The 14,158-nt window shown below is 37.1% G+C and overlaps 1 protein-coding gene across 1 annotated transcript; it reads right to left on the bottom strand.

The window, feature by feature from the left end:
• Positions 1-2,304: 2,304 nt before the first annotated feature.
• Positions 2,305-12,873, bottom strand: LOC116468147 (olfactory receptor 5AS1). Its single transcript, XM_058438224.1, has 2 exons — positions 12,815-12,873; positions 2,305-10,085 (listed from the first exon to the last, which is right to left on the bottom strand). Exons 1-2 carry the CDS (start codon positions 12,823-12,825, stop codon positions 9,083-9,085), a joined length of 1,014 nt encoding a protein of 337 aa, XP_058294207.1. The 5' UTR covers positions 12,826-12,873; the 3' UTR covers positions 2,305-9,082.
• Between the last annotated feature and the right edge of the window lie 1,285 nt (positions 12,874-14,158).

Raw genomic sequence — 14,158 nt, 5'->3', positions numbered from 1 at the left:
CTGGCAAAGAACATTCACCAGAGTTTACAAACTCAGTGTCCCCGGCTTCGTCAGGGCCCACCCACCATCCCCATTCCAAATTGCAGGGATTCATTCTTTTCCAATCAATGCCCTCACTTTAACAGTAGACACCTGGTGAGGCTGTGCATGCACCTTTTGTTGCAGGTCAGCCATTCGCATAATAAGAGTTTGTGTCTGTTTTTCCATAATTTCAGCTCTTTTTCTATAGAAGATAAAATTCTCACTCATGGCAAACTTAGCAGATTTGAGGCTCAGTATCTGCCTGTAAAACCAGGAGTTAGAATCCCTGAGTTCATTATTTTATTTCATCATTTTGTCCAGAGAACTTAGGAGCAACCAGCAAACTTCATTATATTATTTGGTCCTCCACAAATAGTCAAAGGGATTATGTACAGAGTTACTAAACTCCTTGCCTCTCACATCAGGATTGGTGAATCGAGAGCATCAAATGCATTTATATTGCATAACTCTCTGAACAGTTCACGCCAAGGACTACAAGTATTCTCCATACTATTAGCAGTAGAGTCCTTAGCATTTTTGGGTCAATTCTATTAAGTAGCCAACTACAGAAACCCCCAAACCAACAAAAGAACTCCATCCTTATTATTCTGTTCCTCTAAAACCACTCCGGGTACCAAAATCTGTATTACTCAGGGATCTCTAGAGGGACAGAGCTGATAGGATATATACACATACACAAACACACACACACACACGTATATATATATGTATATACGTGTGTGTGTATGTATATATATACGTATATATATGTATATACGTGTGTGTATATGTATATATATGTGTATATGTATATATATATGTGTGTGTGTGTATATATATATATATGGAGTTTGTTAAGGAGTATTACCTCACACAATCATTAGGTCAAACAATAGTCCATCTGCAAGCTGAGGAACAAGGAAGCCAGTCCAAGTCCCACAGCTGAAGAACCTGGAGTCTGATGTTCAAGGGCAGGAAGCATCCAGCACGGGAAAAAGATATGGGCTGAAAGGCTAAGCCAGTCTAGCCTCTTCATGTTTTTCTGCCTACTTTATATCCTGGCCGCATTGGCAGTTGAGTAGAAGATGCCCACATAGATTAAGGGTGGGTCTGCCTTTCGCAGCCCACTGGCTTAAATATTAGTTTCCTTTGCAACACTCTCACAGGCACACCCGGGATCAATACTTTGCATCCTTCAATCCAGTCAAGTTGACACTCCATATTAGCCATCACACCTGGCTTCAAAGTTTCAAAGGACAGGCTGACTCTCTGGTTAGGGGCTAATGCAGCTGGTGATATTAAGTTAAAATTAATGCTTGTTTACAAATCAAAAAGTCCTAAGACCCTTAAGAATTGTGCTAAATCTACTCTGCCTGTGCTCTATACATGGAACAACAAAATTTGGATGACAGCACATCTATTAACAGCATGGTTTATTGAGTATTTTAAGCCCACTGGTGAGATCTGCTGAGAAAAAAAATTCTTTGAAAATGTAACTGATCATTAACAATGTACCTGGCCACCCAACTGCTCTGAAGGAGATGCATAATGAGATTGATGTTTTTTTCATGCTTGCTAACATGTTATCTATTTTGCAGCCCATTAGCCAAAAAGTAATTTTAACTTTCAGTATGTAAGAAATGTATTTTGTAAGACTAAAGCTGCTATAAATAATGATTCCTCTGATGAACCTGGGTAAAGTAATTAAAAAACCTCCTGGAAAGGATTCATCATTCCTGACGCCATTAAAAACATTCTTCATTTATGGAAGGAGGTAAAAATATCAACATGAATAAGAGTTTGAAAGAAGTTGATTCTAAACCCTCTTGGATGACTTGAGGCATTCAAGAGTGTAGTAAACACCTGCAGATATGGTGGCTATATCAAAATAACTGGAATTAGAAGTGGAGCCTGAAGATGTGACTAGATATTTAGAATCACATTTATAAAACTTGAATAAATGAGAACTTGTTTGTTATGGATGAGCAAAGAAAGTGGTTTCTTGAGATTAAGTCTACTCCTCATGAAGATATTGTGAAGATCATTGAAATGACCACAAACATTTTAGAAGAGTACATAAATGTAGTTGGTAAAGCAGTGGCAAGTTTGAAAGGATTGATTTTAATTTTGAAAGAAGTTCTACTGTAAGTAAAAAGCTATCAAACAGCATTACATGCTTCAGATAAATCTTCATCAAAAGAAGCATCCATCTATATAACAAACTTTACTATTTTACTATTTTCAGAATATGCCACAGCTACACATCACTGTGATGAGACAGAAGCCATCAACAGCAAGGCAAGTGCATGGATCAGTGTGTTGATGGTTTTATGTTTAAGTCTTTAATCCATCTTGAGTTAATTTTTGCATAATGTGTAAGGAAGGGGTCCAGTTTCAGCTTTCTGCATATGGCTAGCCAGTTTTGCCAACACCATTTATTAAATAGGGAATCCTTTCCTCATTGCTTGTTTTTGTCAGGTTTGTCAAAGATCAGATGGTTGTAGACATGTGGTGTTATTTGTGAGGCCTCTGTTCTGTTCCATTGGTCTATATATCTGCTTTGGTACCAGGACCATACTGTTTTTGTTACTGTAGCCTTGTAGTATAGTTTGAAGCCAGGTAGCATGATGCCTCCAGCTTTGTTCTTTTTGCTTAAGATTGCCTGGGCTACATGGGCTCTTCTTTGGTTCCACACGAAATTTAAAGTAGATTTTTTTCTAATTCTGTGAAGAAATTCAATGATAGCTTGATGGGGATAGCATTGAATCTAAAAATTACTTTGGGCATTATGGTCATTTTCATGATGTTGATTCTTCATATTCATGAGCATGGAATGTTTTTCCATTTGTTTGTGTCCTCTCTTATTTCCTTGAGCACTACCTTGTAGTTCTCCTTGAAGAGGTCATTCATATCCCTCGTAAGTTGTATTTCTAGGTATTTTATTCTCTTTTGTAGCAACTGTGAATGGTAGTTCACTCAATTTGGCTCTCTGTTTGTCTGTTATTGGTGTATAGGATGCTTGTGATTTTTGCACATTGATTTTGTATCCTGAGACTTTGCTCAAGTTGCTTATCAGCTTAAGGAGATTTTGGGCTGAGACAATGGGGTTTTCTAAATATACAATCATGTCATCTGCAAACAGAGATGATTTGACTTCCTCTCTTCCTATTTGAATACCCTTTATTTCTTTATCTTGCCTGATTGCCCTGGCCAGAACTTTCAATACTATGTTGAATAGGAGTGATGAGAGAGGGCATCCTTGTTTTGTGCCAGTTTTCAAAGGGAATGCATCCAGTTTTTGCCCATTCAGTATGATATTGGCTGTGGGTTTGTCATAAATAGCTCTTATTATTTTGAGATATGTTTGTCAATACCTAGTTTATTGAAAGTTTTTAGCACAAAGGGGTGTTGAATTTTATCGAAGGCTTTTTTGACATATATTGCGATAAACATGTGGTTTTTGTCATTGGTTCTGTTTATGTGATGGGTTACGCTTATTGATTTGCATATGTTAAGCCAGCCTTGCATCCCAGGGATGAAGCCAAATTGATTGGTGGATAAGCTTTTTGATGTGCTGCTGAATTAGGTTTCCCAGTATTTTTTGAGGATTTTTGCATCATGTTCATCAGGGATATTGGCCTGACATGTTCTTTTTTGTTGTGTCTCTGCCAAGTTTTCGTATCAGGGAGATGCTAGCCTCATAAAATGAGTTAGGGAGGAGCCTCTCTTTTTCTATTACTTGGAATTGTTTCAGAAGGAATAGTATCAGCTCCTCTTTGTACCTCTGGTAGAATTTGGCTGTGAATTTGCGTGGTCCTGGACTATTTTTAGTTGGTAGGCTATTAATTACTGCCTCAATTTTAGAACTTATTATTGGTCTATTCAGGGATTTGGCTTCTTTCTGGATTAGACTTGGGAGGGTGTATGTTTCCAGGAGTTTCACCATTTCTTCCAGATTTTCTAGTTTATTTGTGTGGAGGTGTTTATAGTATTCTCTGATGGTAGTTTGTATTTCTGTGGGAACAGTGGTGATATCCCCTTTATAATTTTTTATTGTGTCTATTTGATTCTTCTCTTTCTTCTTTATTAGTCTTGCTAGTGGCCTTTCTATTTTGTTGATCTTTTCCAAAAACCAACTCCTGGATTCACTGATTTTTTGAAGAGTTTTTTTTGTCTCTATCTCCTTCGGTTCTGCTCTGATCTTAGTTATTTCTTGTCTTCTGATGGCTTTTGAATTTGTTTGTTCTTGTTTATCTAGTTCTTTTAATTGTGATGTTAGAGTGTTGATTTTAGATATTTCCTGCTTTCTCTTGTGGGCCTTTAGTGCTATAAATTTTCCTCTAAAGACTGCTTTAGCTATGTCCCAGAGATTCTGGTACATTGTGTCTTTGTTCTCATTGGTTTCAAATAACTTATTTATTTCTGCCTTATTTTCATTATTTACCCAGTAGTCACTCATGAGCACGTTGTTCAGTTTCCATGTAGATGTGTGGTTTTGAGTGAGTTTCTTAATCCTGAGTTCTAATTTGATTGCACTGTGGTCTGAGAGACTGTTATGATTTCCGTTGTTTTGCATTTGCTGAGGAGTATTTTACTTCCAATTTTGTGGTCAATTTTAGAATAAGTGCAATGTGGTGCTGAGAAGAATGTATATTCTATTGATTTGGGTTGTAGAGTTCTGTAGAGGTCTATTAGGTCTGCTTGGTCCAGAGCTGAGTTCAAGTCCTGAATATCCTTGTTAATTTTCTGTCTTGATCTGTCTAATGTTAACAGTGAGGTGTTAAAGTCTCCCACTGTTATTGTGTGGTAGTCTAAGTCTCTTTGTAGATCTCTAAGAACTGGCTTTATGAATTTGGGTGCTCCTGCATTGGGTACATATATATTTAATATAGTTAGCTCTTCTTCTTGCATTGATCCTTTTACCATTATGTAATGCCCTGCTTTATCTCTTTTGATCTTTGTTGGTTATAGTCTGTTTTATCAGAGACTAGGATTACAACCCCTGTGTTTTTTTTTTCTTTTTTTGCTATCCATTTGCTTGGTAAATATTCCTCCATCCCTTTATTTTGAGCCTATGTGTGCTTTGCACATGAGATGGGTCTCCTGAATACAGCACACAAATGGGTCTTGACTCTATCCAATTTGCCAGTCTGTGGCTTTTAATTGGGGCTTTTAGCCCATTTACATTTAAGGTAAATATTATTATGTGTGAATTTGATCCTGTCATTTTGATGCTAGCTGCTTATTTTGCCCGTTAGCTGATGTGGTTTCTTCATAGTGTTGATGTTCTTTAAAATTTGTTGTGTTTTTGCAGTGGCTGGTACCAGTTGTACCTTTCCATGTTTAGTGCTTCCTTCAGGAGCTCTTGTAAAGCCTGGTGGTGACAAAATCTCTCAGCACTGGCTTGTCTGTAAAGGATTTTATTTCCCTTCACTCATGAAGCTTAGTTTGGCTGGATATGAAACTCTGCATTGAAAATTCTTTTCTTTAAGAATGTTGAATATTGGCCCCCACTCTCTTCTGGCTTGTAGGGTTTCTGCAGAGAGATCTGCTGTTAGTCTGATGGGCTTCCCTTTGTGGGTAACGTGACCTTTCTCTCTGGCTGTCCTTAACACCTTAACATTTTTTCCTTCATTTCTACCTTGGTGAATCTGATGATTATGTGTCTTGGGGTTGCTCTTCTTGAGGTGTACCTTTGTGATGTTACATGTATATCCTGAATTTGAATGTCAGCTTGTCTTGTTAGGTTGGGGAATTTCTCCTGGATGATATCCTGAAGAGTGTTTTCCAACTTGGTTCCATTCTCCCAGTCACTTTCAGGTACACCAGTCAAACATAGGTTTGCTCTTTTCACATAGCCCCATAATTCTTGGAGGCTTTGTTCATTTCTTTGCATTCTTTTTTCTCTAATCTTGTCTTCAAGTTCTATTTCATTAAGTTGATCTTCAATCTCTGATATCCTTCCTTCTGTTTGATCAATTTGGCTATTGATGCTTGTGTATGCTTCATGAAGTTCTCGTGCTGTGTTTCTCAGCTCCATCAGGTTATTTATGTTCTCTTCAAACTGGTTATTCTAATTGGCAATTCCTCTAACCATTTTTCAAGGTTCTTAGCTTCCTTGCATTGAGTTAGAACATGCTCCTTTAGCTCAGAGGAGTTTGTTATTACCCAATTCTTCTGTTTGTTAAAATTCCATCAATTCGTCAAACTCATTCTCTGCCCAGTTTTGTTTCCTTGCTGATGTGGAGTTGTGATCCTTTGGGGAAGAAGAGATGCCTGGTTTTAGAAATTTTCAGCCTTTTTGCACTGGTTTTTCCTCACCGTCATGGATTTATCTATCTTTGGTCTTTGATGTTGGTGATGGCGTCTCTGAGTGGACATCCTTTTTGTTGATATTGATGCTACTCCTTAGTTTTCCTTTTAATGGTCAGGCCCCTCTGCTGCAGGTCTGCTGGAGTTTGCTGGAGATCCACTCCAGACCCTGTTTGCCTGCAAAGGCTGCAGAACGGTAAAGATTGCTGCCCATTGCTTCCTCTGGAAGCTTCGTCCCAGAAGCACACCTGCCAGATGCCAGCTGGAGCTCTCCTCTATGAGGTATCTGTCGACCCCTACTGGGAGGTGTCTCCCAGTCAAGAGTCGCAAGGGTCAGGGACCCACTTGAGGCAGCAGTCTGTCTCTTAGCAGAGCTTGAACGCTGTGCTGGGAGGTCCCCTGCTCTCCTCAGAGCCAGCAGGTAGGGACATTTAAATCTGCTGAAGCTGCACCCACAGGCTTCCCTTCCTTCAGGTGCTCTGTCTCAGGAGGATGGGGGTTTTATCTATAGGCCCCCAACTGGGGCTGCTGCCTTTTTTTAGAGATCCCCTGCCCAGAGAGGAGGAATCTAGAAAGGCAGTCTGGCTACAGAGGTTTTGCAGTGCTGCGGTAGGCCCCACCCAGTTCAAACTTCCTGGCAGTTTTGTTTACACTGTGAGGGGAAAACTGCCTACTGAAGCCTCAGCAATGGCAGACTCCCCTCCCCCCACCAAGCTTAAGCATCCAAGGTCAACTTCTGACTGCTATGCTTGCAGGAAGAATTTCAAGCCAGTGGATCTTAGCTTGCTGGTCTCCATGGGGGTGGGATCTGCTGAGCTAGACCACTTGGCTCCCTGGCTTCAGCCCCCTTTCCAGGAGAGTGAATGGTTCTGTCTTGCTGGCATTCCAGGTGCCACTGGGGTATGAAAAAAACTCCTGCAGCTATCTCGGTGTCTGCCCAAACAGCCACCCAGTTTTGTGCTTGAATCCCAGGGCCCTGGTGGCGTAGGCACCCAAGGGAATCTCCTGATCTGTGTGTTGTGAAGACCATGAGAAAAGCATAGTATCTGGGCTGGAGTGCGCCCATTCCTCATCGACACAGTCCTTCATGGATTCCTTTGGCTAGTGGAGGGAGTTCCCTGACCCCCTGTGCTTCCTGGGTGAAGCAATGCCCCACCCTGCTTCTGCTCGCCTTCCATGGGCTGCACCGACTCTCTAACCAGTCCCAATGAGATGACCCAGGTACCTCAGTTGGAAATGCAGAAATCACCCACCTTGTCGGTTGATCTCGCTGGGAGCAGCAGACTGGAGCTGTTCCTATTTAACCATCTTGCCAGCCACCAAACATAACCATGATATGCACTGAGAAATCTAAAAATTTGTGTGACACTTTATTGTGTCAGTTGCTTTATTGTAGTAGTCTAGAAGAGAACCCACAGTATCTTCAAGGTATGTCTATAAATATTAGATTATTTAATTTTCAAATCATATATATATAACCAGTAATTTTACATATATAACTTTATTTAATACTCAAAACAATCCATTTCATTAGGTGCTATCTTATTGTCTCCATGTCCAAGGTTAAATTCAATATAACTAATCCAATCACTTATATTTTCATAATTATTACAAAATGCACACTTTTTTATTTCACATGTATATAGTGTATCACTTTTTGTCAAAATAAGACAAAAAGTAAATAGAGACTTCAGACTGAAAGATCAAAATAAACCACAAAATATCTGATAATTTAATTCTCAAAATTGATTACAGAGTAAAAATTGTTTATACTTTAATTGCCTTGCATTGTAAATTTACAGAATAAAAGATCAGTGTAATTTTCACCTCTTCTTGAAGATAGAGCCTCAAAGACTATGTTAGCAACATGAATATAAATAATTAGTAAATCATACAGTTTATAATCTTGATAGTATTCATAAACTTGTTTTTCACAATTACCCACTATGAATGAAAGAGTACGGAATTTCTTGCAGTAATCAGCTTAGCCCAAAGACAATGTGATATATCTTCATTCTGACTTAATAATAATGAGACTATTGCTACATGTCTTCTAATTTCTTGAGAGCCAGTGAAACCACCGTCAGTATCCCTAACACATTATTGGTATTATAAAATATCTCTATTGACAAATGCTTTGTGAGTACAAATATAGACTCACTATCTAAATAAAATAAGGCTATATTTTCCCAGTCATTCATCTGTCTATCCATCTATCCATCCCTCCATCCATCACTTAAATTTATGTCTGAGGTTGCAATATTTTCAATTTTTGAAATCAGACCTTGGCGATGACCTTGAGCAGTAGGATGCTTAGTGTTCCAATAATGGAACCCTATGCATAAATGGCCTAAACACACAGATGAGGAGGACATGCAGTATACCAGGTGCCAAACAGGTGTTGGAAAAAACAAGCCAATATACACATGCTCTGCTGCCAAGTAGCTTCTAATACCGATTGATTGACTGAAAAGTCAATATTTACCTTCAATACAACATAGTAAAGAACAGAATCAATGTACAAAGTATTTTAGAAACACTAGTTGGATATAAATCATGATTATGTTTAATTAGGTAATGTTTTATAGAGTAGAATTGTGGAGAGAACATTTTTGGAAGAGAGGATGAAGCATTTTAATGCATTGAGTATAACAAGTTATCTTTATTTCTGAAAATGTGATAAATTTAAAATAGTTAACACATAAGATGTTCATGGCATAATTGCTGTTTATGAGATTGGAAGGGTAAGTTAGATATTGACTATTCTTAAACGATTTAAATACCATTCATTTGAATATCCAATTCTTTCTAACAGCTTTTTGAGAGCATTTTTCACATCTTTGTTTCTGAAACTATAGATTATTGGATTAAACATGGGAAATACAACAGTATAAAACACTGCCACCACCTTATCAGTGTCTAGAGAATAGCGGGTCGTGGGCCGTAAGTACATAAACAGGAGCGCTCCATAGAATAAGGTGACTGCTATGAGGTGGAAAGCACAAGTGGAGAATGTTTTGCTTCTGCCACCTGAGGACTTGATGCTCAACACAGTGATGAGGATGCAGAAGTAAGAAATAAATATGACCACAAAAGTGCTGGTCTGGATGAAGCCGCACAAAGCAAAGAGCAGAAGCTGGTTGATCTGAGTGTCTGTACATGATAAAGCCAGAAGAGGTGGGATATCACAGAAAAAATGATTGACAATATTGGAGCCACAAAATGACAGCCTGAATGTGAGGCACACATGGACCAGTGATGTTGTACTTCCACTGAAATATGCCAACACAATGAAGCAGACACAGACTCTCCTAGACATCAGTGTAGAATAGAGCAGTGGGTTGCAGATGGCTGCATAGCGGTCATAAGCCATTGCTGTCAGGATAAGGCACTCAGCATCAGCAAAAGAAGTGAAGAAAAACATTTGTAGTGCACACCCGTAAGGAGAGATGCTTTTCTTGGATGCTAAGAAGTTTGCCAGCATTTTAGGAGTGATTGCTGTAGAATAGCTGATGTCTAAGAAAGACAAGTTGCTAAGAAAATAATACATGGGGGTTTGAAGGCATGAATTAATATTAACTAGAATTATTAAAAGTATATTTCCCACCATAGTTAATGTATATACCATAAGGAATACCAAGAACAGTGTGACTCTGAGAGGTAGATAATCTGTGAATCCAACAAATAGGAACTCAGTTGGCATAGTGTAATTACTCTCCAACATCTTAGTTTTCTTGTTTTTCCTACTGGACCTAGATAGTATCAGCAGATGTGAGTTAACTTGAGTTATGGATGAACCAAAAGTATCTTTACTCTCTCTTCTAAGGAAGCAAATAGAAGGTCAGTAAAATCACAGAGATGTCATTTTTTGTAAATTTTGATTTTGTTTTTGACATTTGATTAAAGGAAGTATAAAGATCATCATTGATAGCAGAAAATGTTATTTAGATGGTGGTCTTTTATAATGTAGTACCTCTTTAAACGCGCTGCACTGTATGTGATGATAGTAGTTTTTTCAAGCTGAAAGGGATAAATGTAGCTCATGTAATGAGACCTAGTAGAATAATGAGAGTTAGCAAAATCTCTAGAGGCAAAGCTCTATTTTTGCAATCATAAAATCACATTCTTCTACATAAAGGAGAGTTGAGATAAAATATGAAAGAATGTCCATATTCAAAACTATGTAATCGCACAGAAGAATATCTGTGATGCTGGGAGTTTACTTAATGTAGTAATTAGGAGCATGGTAATTATGCAAGAGATGGCTGGATTTACAACTTGGCTTTGCTATTTACTGTTTGTGTGACTTTGGTATTGTTATTTGACTTTCTGTGATAGTTAAGATGAATAAATAAATATTCCTAGTAAGTAGATATCTCTACATCACTTATGTGACTACACATACAAGTCACTGTGTGAGCGCTGATTAAATAAAATTTATTAAAAATAAATACATTGACTCCATTTTGATTGTTTTGGTTTTTTTTGTCTGAACACCATGAAATATCCAGATCATTCTCAATATTCATCTTGTCTTTAACATCATAGATGAATTATTTGTTTTCTGTTGTAAAAATAAGTCGTGTATGTGTGTCTCTCTGTGTGTGTGTGTGTATGTGTGTGTGTGCTATACACAAATGTATTGTTTGGCATACTAAATCTTTTACTCATGCCCTATCATTGTCGCTTTCTTTTTCAAGGTTTAGTTTACTTTCTAATCTCTGAAGTAAGCACTGTTCGGTGTGAGGTTCCAGAAACATTGGTATGTTTTGAAGGGCTACATATGCGATTGGACTTCTAAACTGGTTCTGTAAGGACAAACATTGTATGGGAAAATGAAAAAAATAATCAAGAACAAGAAAAGCTGAGATGATTTTAAATAAAATACAATGCTAATGGAATATTCAGCAGGAAGTTAGATCGTTTGGAAGTGAGAAGTGTCTACAGTGACTAACGTAGTGAGTAACTAAGGGAAATTATGAGATCTATTGTCTCTATCATGCCTGATAACCTCAGAACCTCCTTTCTCCAGCCAAATGGCATGAATCTTCTAAACGTACTGAAAAGGGAAGCCAGCCTTCTTTGCAAACTCAGATTTTTCAGAAGACCAAATAACTTGACAGGGTAAGAATACAATGTGTGTACCTAAAACTATAGTGAAGAAATCCCAACTCTGAAAAAATACTAGAAAAATATACAAAAGTCATTTGCAAGCTTTACATAACATTCAAATCCTCCCAACTGGATGTATATTTTCTCTATTATTCCTGGCCAACCCTAGCAACTTTCCACACTTACATTTCTGATGGGATGGCTAAATCGAATTCACAGGTTCATCCAAACAAGTGACATTTCCATTAATGATTTTAATGAGTTTATATATTATATCCAAAAACAAGTTATGGTATCAAAGTCTTATTTTTCTTTCTTGAGTCCTATGACACCTACAAAATGATTTAAAGGGGTTTTGTAGTCAATTGTCCAGTGAGAGACTAAGCATCCCAGGACAACTTTCCTTTTCCTACAGGATTTATCTCACACTGCTCTGAACTGAAATCAGAAAAATCTCCCAAAATGAGTTTGATCCCATTGGATCTTAGGGAAATCTCATTTGACAAACCTCCTGTTTCTAAAAGATGTCTATTAATAAACTTTATTTGCTATTCTCTTTGAAGAAGATATGCAGATAGCAGAAATACTAGTACTGATTTCACTCAATCTTTTCTTTTGTTTACAAATGGCATTGTGCTGAGCTTAAGCACACAGGATTTGAAGTTAGGCAAATTAGTATAAATAACCTCAGGCCCAAATATAATTTTCTAGAAGTCATTGAACTTCTCTATGCCTAAATTATTTGTTATATTTAATTAGTATAATAATATATTATAAGACTGAAATCAAGATTGAACTAGGTAACTTTACAGAAGTTGCTATGCTATAGATGCATCAAAATATATGTTATTATATATTATAATTATTACTATTAATGCCATTGTGATTATTTAACAATTCAATATCGGACTTTGAATGACAAATTCTCCTAGTTTGTTTTTATATGAACAAACACAAACAATTAACCACACTGCAGGTGAATATGTGATTTGTGCTTATAAAATCTGAGGTTTAGCATGCTGCTATAGAAATTTATTACACCATTGTTTTTCCAAAAATTCTTAAATAGGCATAGTCAGCTTCCTTCTCAGGGCAATAAGGTACACAACAAATTGGGCAGTGACTTTTTTTTTCTAATTGCCATGGATAAGGTAAGCTTAGGTCTATGCTACCACCATCTTCTGCCCACTCTTAGCCCACATACATACACAAACTGAAACACACCACACAAACACACACACACACACACAGACACAAACACACACACAGAAATAGTTAGCAGAGATACATTTTATCTGAGGTAAATTCATGGTCTTTGCTACATTCACAACAAACATTTTGTTGATGCTTTAGGGAAAAAATCACCTACCTCAGCACCATCAAGAATTTTGAATTGTAGCACTTATTTTGCACAATGGGCTATCAACATTTTTCTCTAGGTTTTAGAAATAATTCTTATAAGGGTTGAGTATATATTTCTAGTCTGTGACAAGTGAGGCAGTATCCCAAGATAATTTCCAATCCCAGTAGGACATCTGATAGTTCATTATTGTCATCCTAGTGGTATAGGTATATGGCTTAGCTGATTTATCTTAAATGAAAAAAGGTAAAGGATAATAACACAATTTACTGTAACCAGTAATAACATAACCTGTCTTCATCATTGAGAGAGATTTGATTAAAACAACAATCTTTTAATTCCACCAGCTAAAAAATAATTCTTCTGTAAATTCTTATTTCTATCAGTTCTCATTATGAATTCAGTTACTTAATGATACTTTGAAATATTTAGTGATATTATCAAATTCTAAAGTACAAGCTCAATATATTGAGAAGAATCTCAAGCACTCTAATTTTTGGTTGTTTTTCCATTGTTGGAGTGACTAGAAAGAAATATGCCTTGAATGTTAAGCTACCAGAGTAAACACTGGTGACTCAGGCAACCTAGAGTAGTTGTGCCATTTCATGGCTATGGGACCTTGAACTACTCATTTAAGCTAATGTTTACTAATTTTTAAATTGTGAATAATAATTACACACATCAAATTCTGGTCAAGATTGAGATAACTCAAGGTCACTTGTCCAAGAGATGGTACTTGTTCCATGACTCTTAGTTTTCTCTAACAATTATAGCAGTGTTTGCAACAGTATTTCTTAATACTTTATAACACTGCTCTAGATTGTAACGTTCTTTAAATGGTTGATGATGGCATAGTCTATACCTTATGATTCTTAAGATTGACAGACTAGGGAGTGGATAAATACAGGATCCCACCTGGCCTCTCTTCTATACCTGGTAGGAAAATTGAAATCAGTTTTGTGGCTTCCAGAAGGGCTTTCTATTTAATAGGTGGACCTATGTTAGAAATAGAATGTTTAAACAAAGTTGTCAACCTTTGAGAGCATCCAGTAAATGGTTCAAAAATGCACTCATTCATATAGAAGATGAATGTAATCTCAAAAATTGAAAGCAGTTTATTCATAGGTTGTGTCCTTTATGTGGTAGGAAATATAAGGTTTAGAAAAAGATGCTTCCATGTAAGGAATCACAGAAAGCCCCCAGATGGCTGGACCCACAGAAACAAGGATTCTAAATTGCTGATATTTCCAGTTTTCCGTATTATGTTTTGTCTTCAATATGGTGGATAACTGTGTTCTTTAATGGGATAATGAAAGGCAAATTGACTTTTTTCTTCAGAGGCTGAAATTTACA

Source organism: Hylobates moloch, unplaced genomic scaffold, assembly GCF_009828535.3.
Source record: "Hylobates moloch isolate HMO894 unplaced genomic scaffold, HMol_V3 SCAFFOLD_5, whole genome shotgun sequence".
In the NCBI taxonomy this organism is placed as follows: Eukaryota; Metazoa; Chordata; class Mammalia; order Primates; family Hylobatidae; genus Hylobates; species Hylobates moloch.
The sequence above is the reverse complement of the archived record's forward strand: the minus strand, read 5'-3'. Positions and strand labels throughout refer to the sequence as shown.